The sequence below is a fragment of the Nuphar pumila genome, chromosome 17 (genome assembly GCF_984573655.1).
Source record: "Nuphar pumila chromosome 17, dmNupPumi1.hap1.1, whole genome shotgun sequence".
Classification (NCBI taxonomy): domain Eukaryota; kingdom Viridiplantae; phylum Streptophyta; class Magnoliopsida; order Nymphaeales; family Nymphaeaceae; genus Nuphar; species Nuphar pumila.
Window position 1 is genome coordinate 70,072,771 of NC_143265.1, and position 23,096 is coordinate 70,095,866.

Below are 23,096 nucleotides of genomic sequence, written 5' to 3' on the forward strand. Positions count from 1 at the left end.
ATAATGACCAATATTTGCAAGAATGAGTAAGTCCATGAGGTATATGCAAACTTAGTCCAGTATTTGAATAAAATATAAGCAAATAATGACCAATATTTGCAAGGATGAGGAAGTTCATAAAGTATACGCGAACTTAGTCCAGTATTTGCATAAAATATTCATAAACTTCATTCAATATTTGTGAAGTAATGTAGTTTAGTTTAACTTCGCATATATTTTCACAAAATTTGCATATATAAAATGAAGTTCACACAAATGTATTTGCAAACTTTCTATAACTGAAACATGTCGAAACTTCGCAAATATCGCACATAAGATTCACAAATTTATTAAAGACTTGAATGTAAACCTCCCATATTACGCTTCAATTTTTAAAACCCTGCTTCAATAGTAAGAAAGCAATAATTCACATTTTAGGGTTTGTTTTGAATAAAATTTCAAAACAGCAAGGAAAGGATGTCATAACTGAGGTAGAGAATATTTTAGAAAAGATACGAAGTGGAGATACTGAGGTGGTGAATGATGCTGATGATCTTTAGCAAAAAGAGCTGACTCTGATTGTAGAGAGTGGGCAGAAGAGACGATTTTGCCTCAATTATTTACTTAAGAGAAGAAAGGGTTTTCAGACAAAAATAATAATCCAATTGCATTAAGAAGCCAAAGATCAAACCCAAAATACGATGTAAAATTGTTTGTATAAAAATGAGTCATTGAAAGAACAAGTGCATGCTCTGAGTCAAATTGCAGGATTTGTAGGGTCAAGAGTCAGATTGCAGAGAAGGCAGTTTTGCCTCAATCATTTGCTCGAGAGAAGAGAGGGGTTTCAGACAAAAATAGTAACCCAACTGACATTAATAAGTCAAAGAACAAACCCCTGAAGTTGAGCTTTTTTCTATTTCATCAATTAATGACCTTGTGCAACATAGTTCGTTGAACCCTTTAATGTGAGCTATGTATTGTGAATGTTTGTAACATGTTGATTTTTAAATGAATGAAATAAATATATATGTATTAGCAAGTTCATTTTTGAATGAATGAAATGAATATATGCATGACCATGTTTAGAGAGAATGAATTGAATGAAGTTGTATAAACAAATTATTTTCATGTGGATCCTACAAGTTTCAAGAGGTTTCAATTTCAAAAACTTCACTAAATATATACGACTTTAGTCTAGTATTTACGAAGTTACATGGTTAAGATTAACTTTACATATATTTTTATGCAAACTTCCCAGGGTATATATAAGATAGATATTTGCAAGGTTACGAGATTCAATTTAATAAGTTCACATATTTTTTATGCAAATTGCGTATTATATATGCAAACTTAGTTAGACATTTAAGAAGTTTCGAGGTTTGAGCTTAAAAGGATGTTTGCAAATATTATTATGTGAACTTCTAGATGTCCACAAAAAATGTGCAAACCTTCTTTTAAGTAGGAGTTTGCAATACCTGATGTGTGGAGCAATATATCACGCAAACTTCATAAGCTTCGCACATGAAAAGGGTAAAAAGGTCCTAACAAAGTTGACTACTTGTGATTTTGGTCATCACACGGATTTTGGCAAATTGTAGAGTTTTTAAGGAAACACGTTAGTTTTACCGTACAGTATGGTCATTTTCGGTAAATGAAAAGGTGATTGGATGCTGTTTATAAATAGATAGGTATGTATGGAGGTGGATTCAAGCATGTTTGCAAAGGATCTACTCATCAATGCTACAATTCTATGCACTTGCTTTGCACCCAACTATATTATCCTAACTCCAAGATATTAGGATAATACATAGCATATATACAGATATTGGTTATCGAAGTTGAATCATGCGGGGTTCAGTTTGGTTTTGGTGTACCAAGTCAAAACCAGGTAAAAACTTCACTAGATTTTAAAACCCACTTGCAACCAAATTCTCAGAGTTTGGTCAAGGCTGGTCGTACATGAACCTGAACATGTTGCTGTATAGACCGGACAGGCTGCAGCGAGTCAAGGTTGAACCTAGGTGGATTATGTCAACCCTGCTTGAATGATTCTAGGTTTGAAACTTGTGAATTTGGTATGGATCAGAACTAGCCAAGTGAATCTGAGAAGATCAGATGCAAGCAAAAATAGGACTTACCTGCTTGTTCCAAGTGCCTGCTTGTTCTGGTTTCCTTTCCAAGCAGTCTGCTCATAATCAGGTTCCAGATTTGGTGGTCTTGCCTCACTTCACGCAAGAGACGAAGAAGCTAATACAACAATGTCGTGGTTGATCCACCAAGCAATCATGTGATAAATAGATGATGATCAACACATAAATACAATCCAGCTCTGAAAAGGATTTCAGTCGAGGAAACAAGATGTGGAAGAGTGAAATAGACTTGTCATGCAGAAGAATCCTTTCGCCATGCTCAAATCGCTGACTCTGCATGGCTTATGCAATATGGACCTAAATATTAAACAATGACCAATGGTTGATTTATACATGAATCAATCCTTTTTCTATCTCAGACCTTATATCTGAGCCTGAATCAATTGTTGATACATACATGAACCATGGTTTGTTTTTTCTTCCCTTTTTCCCAAACAACATTAAAAACTAGCTCCACCTTTCCATAGCTCAAGATCCCAAAACATGAACCAAATCGGTACTGTGGATGGCTGTTGAGTGAACCAGCCACTTCTCATGCACATTGAGCCAAAGTTAACCAAAATTCCACATTTTGATACATAATTCCCTTTTTTCCTCCTTTAAATTTTCTTCAGGGAAACTGTGTAACTCGAAAGTTCCTAAATCCTAATGATGCATATTTCCAATAAAGCTGCACCAATGTACCAAAGCATCTAGTTACCAAAAAAAAAGACAAAACCAAAGCCTCCTATTTTATATTGCAACCTTGTCAGCAATGTTGTAAAATGCAGGTGATGAGGTAAATAGCAAACTGTGTGGGCAGTGATTGATGACAATCAGTACAGTAAAGCCAAAATGCTTAGAAAAAGAAATCACAAGCAGAAAAATCAAACAAATAAATCCTTTCAAAAAGATTTGACCATTTATTCAAGTTGGACCACTCACTGTTTCTACAAGGCATGATAATTTATGCCCAACTAAACAAATCATTTACAAAATACTACTCTTTGACATGCTTTCAGCTCAAGAAGAGAGAATTAGTTTTAGCTACAATTTTGTTTATCAATGGACAAAAACTATACAAAACATTGTTCAGAAGTCTGAATGATAAAGGCACACTAGATCTGAATGACTTACTGGAGTGCGACAAAGAGGACATTCAGGTTTCTCATTACACGATTCCATAATACAGTTCCTGGGGAGAAAGCACACCAATGAAACACAATAAACTTAAATAAAGTGATTCGCACAAATGCACGAGGAAAGGAGAAATTACCAGCAAAACACATGACCACAGGGAGTAGCTGTTGGGTGCAGCCTAGAACTGAGACAAAGGGTACATTTTCCAGTACTGCTGCCTGTTTGGGACTGAAAAAAGAATGACCACAAATAATGGACAGATAAAGAATTAGTATTCTTCCAAGCTCTAATGAACAACACATGTATAAAGTATAATTTCTTTTTCTTTCCCTAATTCAAAGAAGAGGCCTTGTTTGCTCTTGATCCAACTGTTATCACTAACAGCAAATTCAGCACCTTCAGTCCCTACGGTATGGGAACTAGGGTTGTAAAGCATCTCAATGTTAACCTGTGTGGGATCTCATGAGGACCAGACACTGTGGCATTAAGCACAAGGTATCAGGTCAGATTCCATAGTTCCAATCAGAGTCACTGATATCGCTGATAAATTGAAAATATCGTGATATCATCGGCTATTTCAAGGTAGCCAATAATATCGGGAATATATCGTGATATTTTCAATATATCGGAAAATTATGTCTCGCGATTATCATGATAAATATCACTATATAAAATTGTGTCTGTTTTCAGATTTTGCTTTTAAAAAAAAGCTCCAAATTTATTAAAGAAAATTTTGGAAAAAACACTATAATTTTTTTTTAAAAAAGCAACCTTGGCCTCAAAATTTGGTTTGATTTGGTTCAAATACTAAATCAAATCATTGAGTTTTGCACATTTCGTGATTTCTTTTCAAAAGATATTGTTTTCAAAAAATATGAAAAATGGAGGATTTTACTATTAATTTCTATTAATAAAAACAGAATGATTTCCAAAAAAACTCGACTATTGGGTGGGATTTGAGAAAATCCCCGAATCGAGTGTCGTTGGGAACTGTTTTTTAGAAAAGGGCATTTTGGGGATTATTCAAAACTGTAAAACATGGGGTTTTAAAGAGTTTTAAAGGGTAAAATAGGAAATAAAAGAAGAAATGTGTTTTAAGGGTTTTAAAAGGTTTTTAAGGTCTTTATCTTAGTTTTATTTCATTTTTTATTTTCTCTATTTTTATTTATTTTTTCGAATTTTTATTTAATTTTTTATATATTGCCGAGATATTCCCAAGATTTATCAACTTTTGAAAATATCTCCGAGAAATACCCTCACCAAGAAATTACCTTTAACAATACAGGTGACAATGGTTCCAATTACTAGTTGAGCATGTGATTCACGTTGAATACTTTTAACCTAGACCGGGATACAGGTTCAACCATGCCAAGAAAATTTTCCCAAGTCGATCCCATTTTCACCCATAATTAAATTATATAAAAATATCACACAAATACCATGATATTTTCACCTTATTTTTGCATATGTCTCTTAATTTAAAAAATGTTCCTATTCTTGCTGCTCAATTTTTCTATGTTATGACCACTTATAGTATATACCTTTTTCTAGTTATTTTCCTTTTATTCAAAAAAAGAAAGAAATTTGCCAGTTATCATGAAAAGGAAATTACCAAACGCCAGCCTTTTTTATTTGGGTTCTTTATCAGAGAGAGAGAGAGAGAGAGAGAGAGAGAGAGAGAGAGAGAGAGAGAGAGAGAGAGAGAGCACTTTTCCTGACCACAGCCCCCATAACATGGGGCAGTTTTTAGTACCCAAACCTTAAAAGTGACGGCATTCAACACAGGAAACCATCCCACTTTTTGGAGTGATTCCTCCGTGGTGTATACCAAAAAGAAGGAAAGGATGGTGTCATCCAGCACCATTCAGGCATGCACACACATGCATGCGTGCAGACACTCCCAGAGATAGATGATAATATTGCATGATGACAAGTTTTAGCTCTTTTTTGAAAATACTGAATGGTTATGAAGTCACAAATTTATAATGGTGTAAGCTAAGCTTTGTAGCATGTGATTATTAGAAGAATAAAAGCTTCATCGTACAAATTAGTAACATCATACAAAATTTTTCTTTTCCTTTTCCCCTTTCTTACTAATTTCTTTTTATTAGAAACCTTCAAAAAAAGAGAAAGGGGTAGGTGTGGGGGAATGGGAATGGAAATGAAAATGAAAGAGGAAAACAAGAAGATATATTTACTGCTGTCATAGAAAATTCTTTTTCATAATAAGGGTCATAAGTCAGAAAAAGATTAGCACACAAATAAAGGGAGGGATGTGACAAGCAGCCACATTCCAAGTTGTGCAGACAACATATGGTTGTAAAGAACCATCTAATGTGACAGTGACGAGAAGCTTGTTGCTTGTTCTAATCTCAGATTTCCAGCAGAAAAGAGCAAATCTAGGCATTCATTGTGTTATATACAAGCATTCAAGAAAGCATATGTATTCATGATTGTGATGTCTAACAGTAAGGCTTCTTGATCAAAGTGAGGAATTTGGAAACTTTAATGTCGAGAAGAAAAACTAATTTTATTTTAGTCAAATCCATGCAACTTGAGGTTTTCTAAAGTTTTGATAGCATCTTCCAAAAATTACAGCAAGTGGTCTTGTGAGACTAAAACTCTATAATGGACATTTAACCTGCTGTTGTCCTCAAGTTTTCCATTAGATCTCTTCATGTAAACCTTATATAACTTGATGTTCTTAACTTTCAGTCAACAGAAATGATCCTTGAATATCAGAGAGTTCTAGGGGTTCTTGATTGGTACTTGGTGGAATTACAGAAACCTGTTTGAGGTATGATTATGATTTATAATTTACATTGATTAGGAGGCTTTGACTGTATGGTTTATTCCTCTGAATCCCATTTTCTTTAGGAGAACAAAAATATGGGCTTTGCTTGCCTCAGAGACTAGTCAACTTTGAACAATCAATAAATATATAAAAGACAAATAAGAAACATTACCTCTGAGGAGGAACTCCAGTTGCCTCTGGTGGTAGTTGACTCGGTAATAAGATCTCCATCTTCATTTAAAACTGGCATGCCTAATCCTGCATTCAAACAAAGGTATTTAAACATTCAAAATTATTAGACTATAAAATCCAACTTGTTTTTGTTTAAACCTCCGGACCATGACTGGAGAAGCATATATGTAGCAAGCAACGGAGAGATGACAAAAGTAAATCAAACAGAAAAACAAACCTGGCGTGGTCTGGTAAGATCCCAGGGAAGTACGTTGGACTGAATTTGCAATAGAAAAGAGATTGCTCCTGCGCAAACCTTCTACTCCAATGACACATAGCTGGACTAGAAGGAACACTCCAAGAATTTGATATCTGTGCTATGGTAATCCAAGTTAAAGCTAACAGAATTGCAATTCTAAAAGGTTCTATTTCCATCAGAGATAATGCAAATTGGTGAGCATTAACAAAATCATAGGAAGAGTCTAACATATAGTTTAAAGAGTTGACAGATAATAAAAAATTGAAAGTTCAGAGTAGAAAAAGTACAAACTTCTTCATAATAAGGTCACATGGAAAGACAAGCTGATGAACCATAATACAACAACTACAGCAAAAGAAAAACAGAAATAAAAAAGGATGTTAACGATAAGAAGGCCCTGTGCTCAACACTGTTCATGCTGTTTCCAAGAAGAAAAAGGAATGAAAACAAAAACCTCAATGCCAGTCAGCCTGAATACCTTAAATTCAAAGGTAATTAGCTTATTGAGCCAAAGCATGCTGCTCATATTTGACTCAGGTTTAGCTAGATGAATATTGTCCCCAGCTAGAACCTGTACGTTGGAAGAAATGGCTAGAAGAGGCAGGACAGAGGGATTGAGCAATTTTCATTTGCATGCCACTGGTACTCAATGAAGACACCCATATAACTGAGTCCAGAAACATACATAAACTCAAGTTTCTAAATAAAAAGTATGGTTTAGAAATTTCAGCTAAACTTCTCCAGAAGACACCCTAGCTTTTGTTAACTTTCCTTACTAGTGATCTCACCTCATTGAGAACAGAAACACAATCATCTTGCATAAAAATCCAGATTGAATTAGTTGCAAAAAGGTATAACAACAATAAGGATATGTTTGGTTGTGTTTTTGAAAAGTGAAAATACTATACAAAAGAGATTCACTTTCAAAATCTCATGAGACCTCATGAGAAAGTGAATCTCATACAAATGAGATTCATTTTCTAAATCTCACTTTTGGGTTCTGTGCCAACTCACTTTTATGAGGCGTGCTTTTGGGGTTCTGGTTGCTTTTGGGGTACTGTTCAAATGAGATTCACTTTCTAAAGTGTATTAGGAAGTGAATCCCATGTGATCGAACCAAAGATACCCTAAGAATGAATCACCTGAAGAAATTCCAATTATGACCAAGGGAAATGTTGTCACATGGATACATGTACAAGCATACTATACAAGATCAGCACAACTGATATGATGGGTGTTTTTGTAAGAAAATAAGGATGCCAGGGTACAGATTGTTATACACAGGTGTGGGTGCAGGTATATTTAAGATAGCAAAAAGAGAAATTCACAAGAATATGAACATATGAAATTACAATCATTGTACAAAAATATATTTGTATATAAATGAAGGATATGATGTGTGTGCATAAAGTGAGAGGTATATTTAAGATTGCAAATAGAGAAATTCACAAGAATATGAAGATAAGAAAATACAGACTTTGTACAAAAATGTATTTTTAGATACAATGAAGGATATGATATGTGTTCATAAAGCAACACTCAAAATCACCCAACACCAGAACATGAAAGTACAAACACCAACATGTGTACGCTGGGAGACTTCTTAAAATGTAAGGATATTAGAGAAAGTATTCTCTTAGTTCATGAGATTGTTCATTCAATATTGAAGCTTCAGTTTCTCTCCCTTTGTTTGAAGTTAGACATCTCTAAGGCTTAGGATAGTGTGAACTGGAATTTTCTTCAAAATTAGTTATTGGCATTGGGATTTCACCAGGATTGGATTGCAAGAATCATGTTGTGCGTCTCAATGCCTAGCTTTGTTGTTACCCTGAATGGCACTCCAGGGAAGAAGTTTGTCAGTACTTCAGGGTTGCAGCAAGGAGATGTAATATATTCATACCTGTTTCTTGTGGTGATGGAATGGTTAAACCGTAGGATTCTTGAAGCGGAGCAGAAGAATGAAATAAAGCTGGTTTCCTTTCCATTCTCTCATAACATTGTATCTCACCTCTTTTTCGCCAATGATGTCTTGATGTTGTGTAGGGCTGAATGCAATTTTATATCTAAGTTGAAAGAGATTTTGAATGATTTTTCTGCTAGTTTTATACTTCAGATGAGCAGCTCTAAATCCAAGATCGTTCCCCAAATTTGAATCAAGCTCTTGTTCAGGATTTTGTTGATATTCTGGGTTGGGAAGCCATTGACCTCCCCATGAAATATCTTGGACTCCCACTTTTTAGTGGGAATCTTGATTCTTCTCTTTGTATGCAATTGGTGGCGAAGATCCAAGCTAGAATTGAGGGTTGGAGGGTGAAGTTCTTATCATATGTTGGACGGGTTCAACTTATTCAATCGATGTTATCCAGCATCTTAGTGTTTTGGCTGATATCCTTCAGAATTCCGAAGAAAATTATTTATCTTCTAGAGAAAATGTTTAGTCATTTCCTATGGCATACAATAGAAGACTTGAGAAGACCGCACCTTGTCAAGTGGGAGGTGATTTGCAGGCTAAAGCTTGAGGGTGGCATGGGCCTTAAAAGAATTGAGGATGTTAATGTTGCTTGTTTGGGTAAGTTAGCCTTGGATATTATTTCTAAGGATTCATTATGGTCTAATTTTATGAAGGATAAATATCTCTGGAGATGTAGTCTATGGGAAGTTGCTAATGCTAGAGTTGGTTCTTATGGAGAGGCATTCTTGTTGCATGGGATTTTTTTTTAATTCATGTGTCGAGTGTGGTGGGTGATGGCAAGTCCATTTGCTTCTGGACCGATCCATGGGCTGGGACACCCTTGGTTTCTTATTTGCAAGAGTGAGAAAAGATTGCGTAGTAAGATTCGGTCCTACCGTGCCAGTAGTGGTATTCAAATTTTTGGTAGTTGTTGGGATCCTCGCTTCCCTTCTCTGGCGCATGTTTGGCAAAGAGTTTTTTTTGCTAGTCTTACTGAGGAGGATGACAGATATTTAAGGGATGGTCACCTAAATGTGGATGATGTCACTAGGAGAATGCTCTGGGACGCAAAAAGGGATGATCATGAAGTTCAACATTGACGCAAGTATATTTGGCAAATGATGTCTTACCTAGGGCGAGGTGGGTGGTTTACTTGGCTGCCCAATCCCGGCTTTTGATGCGGGATAGATTGAAAAGATTCAGGATCTTATTTCCAAATAGGTGTTGCCTTTGTCAGGTTCAAGAAGAAAACCACAATCTTATTTCCAATCCCGGCTTTTGACGCGGGATAGATTGAAAAGATTCAGGATCTTATTTCCAAATAGGTGTTGCCTTTGTCAAGTTCAAGAAGAAAACCACAATCATCTGTAAAGTTATTGTATCAGTTTGGCATGATGTGGTTTCTAGATTTGGTAAGAGGAGATCTCCATCCTCTTACCTTGGTGCAGGAACTTAAGTGGTGGTTCGGGATTCAATTTGAACAGCAGGCCTTTAAAAGATGTTGGGATCAAGTTTTCCGCTTATTCATTTGGAAAAATTGGTCATTTTCGGAATAGGATTTGGCATGAGGACGAGATCTTATCGCTTGCTCAAGTCAAGAAGGAAGTCTGGTCAGTGTGTTCTGAAAATTTTCTCAAATTATCCTGGCCTAAGGAGGTGTATCTTGCTATTAGATGATTTGCAGCGGGCGATCCTAGGTTTGGTAATTTAATATCTGATCTGGTGGGGAGCGTATCTATATATTTTGCTTGTTGGGATTCAGTTGTGGCATGTTCAGTCATAGATGATTAGGGTCAGATGCTGCTGATTCAGTTGAGCCTCCTTTCTGAGATTTGCAGTTCGCTTTAGGTTGGTGTTAAGGCCACTATTTTATCTAATAATAAGAAGTGGATTGCAGCAATTAAAGCTGTTTAAGATGGGCATTGGAGACATCTCCAGCCTCTCCAGAATATTCTTTCTATTTGTTTTTGCTTGGAAGTGAAGAAGCCAGATCCTGACTCAGCTTTGGTTAGTATTTTTTTTAGAATTTCTAGAGAGAATATCACGCTGTACTGGAAACATAAGCCCTCTGATAGGCTTCTTGAATAGGGAGATCACATAGTAATTGTTTCTTATTCATTAATGAAATGGACAGGGGGCATCACCCCCTAGCGATTCTTTAAAAAAAAGAATTATAAGGGCATTTTGTAACATTTATTGAGATGGGTTTCTCCCTCTCTATAATGATAGTGAATGAATAAAAAAACGTGGCATGCCATCCACTTTTTTACTCCCTCTCTCCCAACACGTCATCTCTCTCTTTCTCATGATGGTGAATGGAAAACAATAAGAAAAAAAATGACATGTCATCCCCTTTTTGACTCCCTCTCTCTCCCTCCAACATGTCATCTCTCTCTCTCTCTCTCTCCACACACACAACAAAGAAAATGTTGAACTAACCTGGACACAGCACGACAAATTTTGGGCAGTGTCACTAGCGCAAAACATGTCAAACTTCGTGTCTGCATGTGCCATCCATGACACGAGGCTGTTTAGGTGTGTCACTGTGACATAGGTGGTATCCACCAGAGAAGGGGCTGAACATTAGGCAAGAATGCCATTTAAATCCAATGAACATAGCGTACAACTTGAACATTACACCTTTTCTGAGAGAATCTTTTCTTTGGTTTTCATAGAGGGCTTAAGAGGAATGACAGGAGGTATCTACTGCCCTCCCCCTCCCTCTGCTTTGAGAACTGTGTGAACGAAGACTGGGCAGAAGGGAAGGAGGTCCTCATATGGAGTCAGAGTCACACACTTGAGCTGTGCAGGAACAAAAAACAGGTTGGAAGGTTCATTCAAAGACAAAGTCAGCCTTATTTAAGGTCTTTCTTTTGTCTTAGTGATTGGAAGGAAAGGAGGGCAGCGAGGTATGGTATTTTAAGGAAAGACAGAGGTAGTACATCGAATGGTGAAGAGAGGCTCGACAAAGAAGGAATGGGCATCAGGCGAAACATTTACACCCCCAAATATGACAATACTTTTAAATTGCTGACAACTTTAACAAATAGTGATGTTTTTCCTTTTGGTTGTTTTCCATTATATCATGATAATATCATAATATGTTCAAATGACAAAGATTGCCCTAAAAAAAGCCAGATAGGTAGGATCATAGAATACACACGTGAAACACACAAGCGCATGCACTCAGAGGATCATGAATGCAAACATCTATGAAGATATTTTGTAAGCTTGTCTAGAAGTTTGCATTTTGTTGTTGAATATGGCACTTTCTTTTTCTTAGATGCTCTTAGTTTCCATGGTAACCTACGTATTTTCCCCTTATAATTTGCACAGCTCACTAAAATTTTTATGCCAAAATGTATAAAGCATGTGTGCAATAGAAGCTCATTACCATCTAATCAAATGAAATAATTCATGGCAATGATATGACACTTCAGAAACACTGTCATTGTATTAAAAAAACTCATTGAATAAAGTTTCAAGGACTTCCAGAATCAAAGAATCCTACACCATATCCTAGGTACATTAAATCCTTCAACTTTTTAGTGAATCGACCATTAGAAAAGAACATTATCAAGGTTAGCCGAAATGAAATTGACTAATACAGAAACCGTATCGAAATGAAGGGATTTTACTGTGGCCTTTGATTCAATGGCTTCCCAAGGAATACATAACGGATGCCAGCAGCTCTTTTTGGTATATGGTAATACAGGCCTGCGAAAATGTATAGACATCCCATTAAACACTCTAATTTAAAAGACAATTGCACCATTTGATTGTTTTAATATTTCAACTACATGTGTTGTCTTCTGAAAAAACTTAAACATGAAAAAAGAAAACAAAGAAAGGCTAGTTCAGTAGTGAATAGAAGAAAACTGTGGATCCTAACTACATCCTAGTTTATGTGCCAAATATTTCAAACTGTGACCTCTTATGAACTGATCTTTTGTTCTAGTCTCTTCTATTTTTCCTGCCAAAGATAATTAACTACTAGGAAAAAGGATAGCCCCCAAAGAACCACAACTTGTTAAGAGTTTAAGGGAGAATCTAGTATTGTTTTCAGCACAAACCTGTTCTTTAGCTAACAGCGAGAGAGAACAAAATGACTCACCTTCAAAGTAAAAGAGCATCAGGTTTGCACGGAGAACCAGTTGCAAGATCCCATGGGCAAATGGAAGCATCTAGGGAATACGACATAAACAACAAAGGTGAGGTACTACTTCCCCTTGTCCATACATGCACAAATGGAGAAAAACCAAGTTAACAAAGTTACAGAGAAGCAATAGCACTTTACCCTATGTTCATGTTAACAGCAATGCACTGAAAGCATTTTTCCATCAAAAGTATAGCTTACCAAAGGCCAACTCCGGATTGTGCTACACCATAATCCATATATTTTCTCCCCAAGACTTGAGAAACTTGACACAGACACCTCTGCTGAAGAAAGAGGAGGTGTTACACTCGATGGAACTGGATTACCATCATCATCATCATCATGAAAACCCTCAGAGTGTGAATCGGCTAACAGAATTCCTTGGGCAGCCATCCTGGAGCTGCACCAATATATCATTCAGTTCCATGCCCTTGTGCAGCAAGAGTGCCAGCCAAGTAAAATTTGAGAAGGTTTGCAACAACTGAACCTCCTAGGTAAAGCAATTGAAGAGCTAAAAGGACAGGAGACCAACCTAATCCTTTCTGCTAGATAAGGAACTACTGACTGATAGACAATGAAAAGAAGACGTCCTGCAGGTGTTGGAGGAAGACCAGAAGAGCTAGCAACCTAAAAAGAATGAAAAGAAAGCGAAGGAAGAAAAGCAGGCATTATAAGCTGTAGAAGTTTACAGAACATACTATTAACAAGAGCTAACTCTCCTTCTTCCCAGTATCATTAAACAAAAAGGCGATGTCATTGGCATGACATACAAACAGGCCTACAAGTTGAGCATTTCTAGAAGTATCCACTATGGCTAACGATATAACTTTAGAACCAACATCTCCGGTTCTAAAGGATAAGGACAGAGCATGTAGAGTCTTCTATCATTCATTATGACAAGCATATATGAAAAAGGCATCACATTTAAAATAGATGTAAATAAGATTTGATGCACGGTTTGCACAGACAATTTTTAATGAAAAATCTCTTTTAAAATACTTTTAAGAAAAGTTGCATCAACGTTCTATTAAGATTGATGTAACATATGTCTTACTACTTAGTGTGCTACCACTTTTTGTTATGTATAAGTACATTTCATTCTTTATAAAGGTAATCGTGTATTTTTTCATAATTTGGTATAGAGTCAAGAGATTTTTTCATAAGCATGCTATTTATAAAGCATAAAAAAGGCTCCACAGCCTTCCAGCTTATTAGAAGAGATATGGAAGTTTTGAAGCTAAAGGCTGGACAAGGCTCCACAGCCAATTCCCAGTTTAATGGGCCATGTTGTGATTGCTGACCCATAATTGGCTGTCCATCCAGTCTCATCGACTTGTTGTCTTTGCCAACTATGATTTAACTATATCACAAGTCTAGGACTAAATCAGTTCAACATATACAGATTGGAGCTATGACAACATCCTACAAGCTAGAACAACTATGCATTACATGAACATGTTTTTAGAAGCCTTGACACAAGATATTGTTAAATAAATACTCACTATTCAAGCGTGCTCTAGGATTTGGATAGAAAAAGTTGACCACATGGAAGTCTAGGAAGATAATCACATTTGAGAAATTACCTATAAAAGAAAGACTGGATCACAACATTGAGAAGTAGGAGCATGAGTGCAGGGCATGAAAGTGCAAAGCCAAAAGAAAAAGATTGGCCCAAGATGCAATTACACACAAGCAAGCTTGCAGGCACACACACACACAAATACATAAAGCTGTAAAAGCTTGAGATATTCAAATTTGATGCATACTTGAATATATCACAATATTATAATGATACTTATGCAACATTTTTCAAAGGAATTACATTTTTATTGCATAGTTTTCAATTTCTGACATTTTCTTTTTCTGCTGATATATTTCTGAAATTGTCCCAAGGTAAACAAATGTTTTTTAGACTGCTCAAAGAACTGCATTGCCAATATTATGCCAATGTCAATATTGGTAATTGTTATAAGAATTGATTGAAAAAAATTACAAAGTGACACAAGAAAAAAGCATGCTTTGCTAAGCATGTTAGCAGAACTAAACTTGACATCAAAAGACCATATTTTCCGTTATAGATAGCAATAGACACTATGATTTTTCACATATAGTTTAAGATACAAATGAATTAAAAAATTTGTACTCCATATGTAAAAGCAAAAGAGCAAGGTACCTGAAAAACCATAATATTATCTTAGGTTGTAATTAGCATAATAAATTTTGCCATTATTAAGTTATGAAAATAATGCTTACCAACTTTAAGTTGCTCATTGGTTACAAGTGTACATACTTATATACCCACACACATGCATGTAAACACACACATACATACATACATACATGTGTGTGCATGTGCATGGAGAGAGAGAATCATTTGATATAAAGGTAACAGATAGAAATTATGGAATACTCAAAAGATAGCTCCATTAACAAAGTACAAAATAAGAAATAGACCTGAGATATATCACAGTATTCTTCTCCCAGTGTCTGTTGTCCTGAGCCCGTTGTCAATAGATAATAAAGCATCTGCCCCACGAGTTTTGACTGCAGATATACAAATAAAATATGTCCAAAGCAATCTTGAGCTGCTAAATATAAAAGGAGATAATTTTAAAAAGACAAAATAAGGTGCAACCACATAAAAGTTTTTAAGAAATTTTATAATTCTTTCATCCTTATGATTGGAGAAAGAGGGGGAGAATGAGAGAGATTTGACAAAGCTACCATGACCAGTCGACCACAAAGTGCAATTGACACACATCCACATTTGGGATGTTCATGCTTATTGCTTGTGAAAAAGCATGATTCAACCATAACCCAATGGATTGAACTGCACTGGACGAAACTCAAATTCAAAACTAGGTCCAGTACAAGTCCAGGTTATGCAGTCAAAAGCATTAGGTGATTCCTTGATATTGGTCCCCTAGGCTAGGCAGTGCTTCGAAACCCATCCGAATATGATAAGTTAAAAAAAAATCTAAATAATAAAAAAAATGAAAAGACTACAAATTTTATAATGAATTACTACATTATTTTAGAAATTTTTTAACATAACAAATAAAGATGCATACATAGCTTTTTAAGTGTCCTCAGGCAATGCTAGACGCTAGGTCAGTCATTAGGTCGCTTTGTGCCAAGGATCACTTTTAACTATTAAGGATGTAGGTTTTCCAAATCTATCAAATTGATGCATCCAACACACATAATTATCAGGTTGAGCTCAACCTAGAATTGACCAATCGCTAGCCCCATAATCAACCAGTAGGGATGCACACAAGCCGACAGGTTCAAAGCTCGGCTCAAGCCAAGCATGAACAACCATGGCTCGGGATCAGCTCAAGTTGAGCTCGAGCACGGCTCGGCTCGGCTGAAAACCTTTAATGTAAAAATGGTCTTAAATTTTTTGAAAATTGTGTAAAATGCCTTTTTGAAAGAGATGTAAACGATGGGATTTAAACTCATGCCCCTTTCAAAGATGATCAATGAGTTGCCCATTAAGGTAAGACCTCTCTTTGTGTTAATATTATGAACAAAATACATACATATATAAATCTATTTTTTTATATAACTATGCGAACTGAGCGTAATAAGGCTTACTGAGCCTATTCGAGCTGGACTGCTTGTTCAAGCTCGGTTTGTTTATGTGTATCGAGCCTGAACAACTGTTCAAGCTCGGCTCATTTATTATTTTGAACGAATTTGAGCCAAGCTTAAACGAGTTGAGCCCGAGCTAGCTTGGCTCGTTGTGCATCCCTATTAACCAGTATCAATTTATTTTGAGATTTGCCTCTTCAATCCAAAATACAATATATAACATTTTGTCAGTCCCAACCAAATGAGTAACATTTAAATATCATTTTATCCATATCAATAAGGAAACAAATTCCACTCTTTTTATTGCAATCACCAATTCTAATTGTCTTTATTTTGCAAAAGCAGGAGAGAAAACATGTCACACCTTGAAAGAAGAATGAATATTCACCACAAGCGATCAACGATTTAAGGACCTAACTGAAACTAAGTATAAAGCCTTCTTTATAACCACGTCTCAAGCATGCATGTTTTATCCATCTGTGAATGTCATAGCTAGTATACAAATCAACCAGATAACCCTCCACATTCAACAACTAATTGACTTTAAATGGTCGTCAACCTCTAACAACTCCAGAAATCACCTCTCTATCAAACCCATTCTGCAGGTGTCCATATTAAGCTTATACTCTAACAACCAATCCACTCTCAGCAGTTAGACACCAGGGATGAACCATGCCATCCACAGTAATGTCAAGAATAGTCCAGTGTAAAGCTATAAATAAAGGAAAAAACAATAAAACAGTGTGCAGCAGCATATAGATGTTGAAGTACAAAATGAACAAACATTCAATAGCTACTAACATAGAAAGGTTCAACCTCATTCTGGAAAGTTACAGCAGTCCTGGTACCTGCAGAATAAGAAAAACCAATATTAAGAAAAGGCCTACAAGGTTAAGAAAAGTGCAGGAAAAATAAAAACAACAAGGATTAAATATCAAAGTAAAAGCAAGCCAAGAGTAAGACAAACCAAGTATTCAGATGAGCAAGTGCCCAGAGAGTCTACATACACTTGTTTCCTTGGTTCAAATTAAAGAGTTTCTCTAACACAACCAAGACATAAAAAGAAACGGAAATTCAAATGAAAATAAATGTTTCAACCAGAGTTACCAAAAGCTTCTTAGATAGGTGAGAAGCTCGCTTCCCGGAAACTCACTTCGGAAGCGCGATACTCCACACTTTTGAAACTTGATGAGAACCTCGATTCCCCCATGCTTCTCATATGCTTTCCACACGCTTCATTTATTCTTCTTATATGTTCTCTAACTCAATTTTTCATGCTTTTATGTGTTTTCTCTCACTCTTCTCACTCACTTCCATGTGCTTTCTCTAAATTGGTAGCCATCATTTTTAGATTTTGTTAAAAATTTAATTCTTACACTAAAAAAACATGAAATTTAATATTAGTCACTTTTATTTTAGTTTTTATTTGTGTTTTATTTTTATTCTCATTCCATTCCTATATTTTTTTTATTACTCGCTTCCCGCTTCCTATATATTTTAAAATGCATTGCTTCTCGCTTCCGGCTCCTGTATCGTTTCTCACTTTCGCTACATCCGCTTCCTAATCTGGAAATCTTGGTTTCAACACGTTAATTTTTGTCAACCAACATCTTCAAAGGAAACAAAAGAAATTAACAGGCATAGGCCATAATAATTGCACCAGCTACCCAAACTCTAAATGTTTAGCTGATTCTAGAAAAAGTTGTTTGACACCCAAGATACACAGAAAGCATTGGCACTCGAAGCATTTAAGCTCTGTTTGGGCGCCTTAGTTTGGGGCGGTGATAGGGGATTCACGAAATCCCAGTCATCTCCATCGATTGGAATCCTGTTTGGGGGAGAGGAGATGGTGTTGTAATTGTGCAGATTTTAACATTGTTGCCAAATCCGCAGTTTTCATCACCACTCCCAAACAGAGCCTTAAAGTCATCAAATGCATCATTATCAACTGAATTTCCCTTGTGGCTCATATTGATAGGATGCGACTAAAGTTTCACGGCTGATTGCCACTGATGAGAAAATTCTCACATTATTAGTTACACTATTGTCGCGTTTGAGCTCATTACACAGTAAGCAAATTTGCAACCCTTGATTACTTCTTATCTTTTCATAGCCAAATTTGGCACTGCTCCTTTGATTACAGTAACTATAACATCAAATACTATAAGACCAACCATTATGTAAGCTGGAAGGGATCATCAGACGAAATTTTCTTATCAAATTAACATCTGAAATATCTAGTAACCCAATTGGGATGAATTAGATTAAAAGCGTCATAGTATCTCTGACGGTGAAGTTAAGGCCAGCAAATTAATACCATTATATATCAAATATGCGACTACAATGCTAAGAACTCCAAACATACATCTCATCAAACGAAACCACGCCTTACCAAAAACACCTCCTAATATCCCAAACATACATAACCAAGATGAGAGAGAGAGAGGTGGGTTTTCGAAGACAATCGATTTGAGATAGAAAGAGAATGACTGAGGATTTGTTTAGATGGTAAGAGGGGAAAAAACAGAAGTGATCGAAAAAAGAGAGAGAGAGAACCGACTGAAGAGCTGACGGATGGTGTCGCGGCAGGCGTCGTGGACGTAAGAGGCGTAATGGTCGTCCTTCTCGGCGGCCCTCATGATCTCCGGCTGCGCCGCCAGAGGGAACCTCCTCTGACGGCCGCCGTCCCTTCCGCCCTCCTCCATCTCTCTCTCTCTCTCTCTCTCTCTCTCTCTCTCTCTTCTTCACACCCGCTGCTGCCGCTCTCGGTAATACGCCGTAGCTTCTGAAACGTGCAACCGACTGATACTTCTTCGATTCTAATCCACCGGAAAGGGAGGAATCAGTTATCTCCCGCATGAGAGCGAATCGGCTAAAACCTTGTTTTACCCTTTAACCCCTGATAATATCCTGGACCTCGCATGAGAGCAGTAGGAGGTGCAAACGGATCGGATTCAGGTTGTATCTTACCAGATCTGAATCCGAATTTGATATTTAAACAGTAGATCCGATTCTGGATCCAGATAAAAAAATATAAGGTCCAATTCGAATCCAAAATTCATGTGGTAATATTGGATTTGAAAAAATAGAACAAAAACAAGCTATTTACATGTAAAAAAACAAATGCAATGGGATCAGATTTTTATTCTAATCAGCTCCATATCAGATCTGGCTTAAAATGCTGATCTGAAAGTAATACATTTAAAGAGATCCGAATCTGATTCGAATGCACATTCAGATTTTACTTAAAAGATCCATATCCAGAAATAACAACTTGAACTTGGATCGGTATCCAATCCATTATACCTTCATGAGAACGCTATATGCATGTGTCGCTCTCGGACTCTCTGGTAGAGATATTATGGACTGTGAACAACCATCCATCTTGGCATTTATGGAGATGGGTGCAGATCTATATCGAGATGGATGGTCGTCAGTAGTGGAGTTGCATGATATGTATGCACCAGCGTCACTGCATAAAAATAATCTCTTTAATTATTTCAACAAAATAAAATATAAAAATCTTTAAAAAGTATACAAAAAGTTTTAATATCTCTTGCCCATTATATATATATATATATATATATATATATATATATATATATATATATATAAAGAGAGAGAGAGAGAGAGAGAGAGAGTAAATATGTAAACCATTTTGAACAAACAGGAATCGGCTAATCCGAAGATCAGATGGTTTCTGTGTAACCCATTCTTTCTCTTTCTTTTCTCTTACCGTTTTTTTCTCTTTTCCCTTACACCACCTCCACCCACCACCATGTCATGGGCCTCCTCCCCAACTACTACTGCAGCCCAACTCCCCACCACCTGTGTCCTCTGCTCCCATCACACCACCACTCACCTCAGCGACTGTCAAAAAATGGCGACCCTCATACTAGAGGGGTGGCCCATCGGATTTGTGTAGTTAAACCTGGAGATGTCCTTGAAGACCTCAATCGTTTGCAAACCCTCTTTGGTGAACAGATCCTTCTCGAGACGTAGCTGATCATCTCCTCGGGCCCCCACCACGGCCTCACAGACTCTTTCTTCTTGCTCCACAGCTATATGGAGTTGGCAATCCCGAACACGATGGGCCTCAACAAGAGAGGCTCCTCTGCCTCCCTACCGCCATAGCCACACTCGCCAATGCTACCAGGTGCGGCGGTCTACCTATGGGGCCGGAGCCCTCACCCAGCTGAGCTGCTAGGAGAAGTACCACAAAGAAAGAAAAAAGGGTTAGTGTTTTAAAATAAATAGAAGTTTCAACAAAAAATATAAAAAAATAACAACCAATGACTCTAAACATACAAGTCAGAAAACGTGCAAATATAAGAAAGTTTACAACATATATTTGCAAAATTTATGACACATTTACAGACATACTCACAGACTTTATGCAAAGTTTAGGGACATTCACATCAATGATTTGCAAATGTTTGATATATATTTATAAACTTACATTTTCACTTTAAGCAAGTTTTTAATTAAAAGAGGTTCAAATGTAAAGACTGCCACAAATGTATAGAGCTCGAGCTAAAACTTTTCAATTATAAAAGATTTGCATAGGGCTTGCAAACCTCATGCATAAATTTGACATGTGAACCTCCTTTGTTGAGATTTAACTTAGCTAAGTTTGCAAATTGTTTTATAAAGATTTCATAAGGTCCATGAAATGTTTATGCAAATGTCCTTGTTAATGAAATGTTGTGAGCCTCAAACCACATACATATTTATCAACCAAATATCAGGTAAAAATGTCTTAAAAAAATAGAAATCAAAATTTTGAGCATGAAACGATTTTGCTAAATTGTAAGGCATTTTCAAAATCATGTCATTTTACAAGAACACGATCATTTTTTGTATATTATTTCAATGGTTAATTTCTACCTCTCTATTCACTTGCTTTATCCAACCTAACCACCATGGCTCTATTATTTAAGCCTATTCTTGTCATGGTGTTTCACTAGAATTTCTTCTCTCAATTGGTGCTTGAAATGTCATAGGGGTACTTGTTGGTAGTGATGAAAGTGGTGGTGAAGAAGTGATGGTGGTGGCGGATGATGGTGGTGGTGGTGAGATATGGATCTTATCAAATATTTTGAAGATTTTTATGAACAAATATTTGATTGGCATGTATGATTGGGATACGATTTTGGTTGTACTCATATATCCTTAAAATGATGCTTCCATGTGTAGAGTATAAAAAAAAAACCTTATTGATTTGATTAAGTTTTTCACAAATAGGCTTTAATGGTGAGACAAGTGCTTCATCCGTATAAAAAAAAAGCATATTGATTGATTAAGTTTTTCACAAATAGGCTTTAGTGGTAAGACAAGTGCTTCATCCTCTTGTGTAGAGTATAAAAAAAAAAAACTTATTGATTCGATTAAGTTTTTCACAAATAGGCTTTAGTGGTGAGACAAGTGCTTCATCCTCTTGGGTATGAACTTTTTTTTTAATTTGATAAATTGTTGATTATATTGTACGAATCATCTTTCAAAATAAAATTTTATATTTTTAATGAATCATGTGACTCATTTTTGTATAATTTGATGAAAAATGCAGGTTAATTATCTATCATGAAAAATTGATCACTTGGATAATGTATGATCGAAAGTGATGGATTGATGCAATGTAGATTAGTTGTGTCAATTTACAAGTCAAACACAACAAAAAATTCAAGCAGGTTGCTATTTCGATGCAAAAACTAAGTAAAAAGTGTAAATAGTCACACTCACAACTCGCGTGTGTTAGATGACCTCATAAGGTTGTAAGTCGAGTGAATTGGAGCTGAAGCATGAAACCATAGTGATTAAACGAAAAATGAATCGGAGCTAATTTGACACGTTTTTCAAAATGCCCTATAATTAATGATATTATTCTCATGTCTAAAATCAAAAAGTTTTAATTTTTGTTAGGACCTTTTTATCCTTCACAATTGAGAATTGGCGGGTTATTGCGATAAAATTATACACCACTCATCGACTAGCGTAAACTCTCACTTAAATCTAGAATTACATGTTTTTTTATGCGGACCTCATGAAACTTGCATAAATTTATTTGGGAACATTTGAAGAAACTGAAACCCAAACATCGCAAATATCCTATTTATTCACATATATAATATAAACTTCTCATAAATTTACTTGTACACATCTGATTAAACTGAAACCACTAAAATCACAAGTATCTTACTTATTCGCACATATAATATGAATCTTGCATAAATTTGTTTGTGAACATTCGGTTAAACTGAAACCCAAAACATCACAAATATCCTACTTATTCTCGTATACTTCAATAATTCGCATAAACACACATGTGAACCTCAACTTAAATTAAATATTGAAACATTACAAATATACTATTTAAATATTTGTGAATTTATGTGAGTTTTTTTATTATTTACTGAGTTCACAAATCATATATAAACTCATTGCCCGCACCATAGGGATATTTTCGCATAAACTAGGGTTCTTTGTAATCTCTAACATGGTCTCCAACCTAATTCCCTTCGGTGACTTGTCTCGGCAACTATTTTCAATAATTCATAGGTTGCTTCATTGCAGCTCAATCATCAACAATGTTTTTTTTGGTAATCACATCTTTAATGGTTGAATCAAACAGTGTTCCCAAACCATTGGTTCTCAACCTGCTTACCTTCAGTTCTTTGTTTGTTTATACATTGCATAACTTATATTATAAGCATGATTAGGAAATACTATTTAATTAGGAGACTTACTCATCATCACAAATAGTTTTTTGTTTTTTTCATGCATTTTCAATATTTCATTTTTTGTTATTATAAAAAGTTTTGAATTTGTTTTATACAATATGAAGATTGAGAAGATTTTGTTGAAGGGATCCATACTCACATCATCTTCTAATGTTGGAGCACCACAACAAAAGCCAATGAATAATT

At 35.9% G+C, this 23,096-nt stretch overlaps 1 protein-coding gene across 4 annotated transcripts; it reads right to left on the reverse strand.

The window, feature by feature from the left end:
• Window positions 1-2,950: 2,950 nt before the first annotated feature.
• Window positions 2,951-18,964, reverse strand: LOC149812148 (peroxisome biogenesis factor 10-like). 4 transcript variants are annotated; one of them, XM_089992522.1, is made up of 11 exons: window positions 18,734-18,964; window positions 16,990-17,021; window positions 15,034-15,123; window positions 13,112-13,206; window positions 12,781-12,979; window positions 12,538-12,607; window positions 12,062-12,140; window positions 6,452-6,585; window positions 6,215-6,300; window positions 3,385-3,476; window positions 2,951-3,303 (listed from the first exon to the last, which is right to left on the reverse strand). In XM_089992522.1, exons 1-11 carry the CDS (start codon window positions 18,876-18,878, stop codon window positions 3,201-3,203), a joined length of 1,125 nt encoding a protein of 374 aa, XP_089848648.1. In that variant the 5' UTR covers window positions 18,879-18,964; the 3' UTR covers window positions 2,951-3,200. The 4 variants fall into 4 exon arrangements, with proteins under 4 accessions (XP_089848648.1, XP_089848647.1, XP_089848650.1 ...); XM_089992521.1 differs by having other exon boundaries at window positions 16,975-17,021; XM_089992524.1 differs by lacking the exons at window positions 12,781-12,979; window positions 13,112-13,206.
• Window positions 18,965-23,096: the final 4,132 nt, after the last annotated feature.

Coding starts and splice junctions, on each gene's coding strand:
- LOC149812148 (XM_089992521.1), bottom strand. CDS start 18,878: ATGGAGGAGGGCGGAAGGGACGGCGGCCGTCAGAGGAGGTTCCCTCTG. Junction 6,301..6,451: donor ATCTTACCAGACCACGCCAG/GTTTGTTTTTCT, acceptor GTTTGAATGCAG/GATTAGGCATGCCAGTTTTA. Junction 3,477..6,214: donor ACTGGAGTTCCTCCTCAGAG/GTAATGTTTCTT, acceptor TTCTTTTTTCAG/TCCCAAACAGGCAGCAGTAC.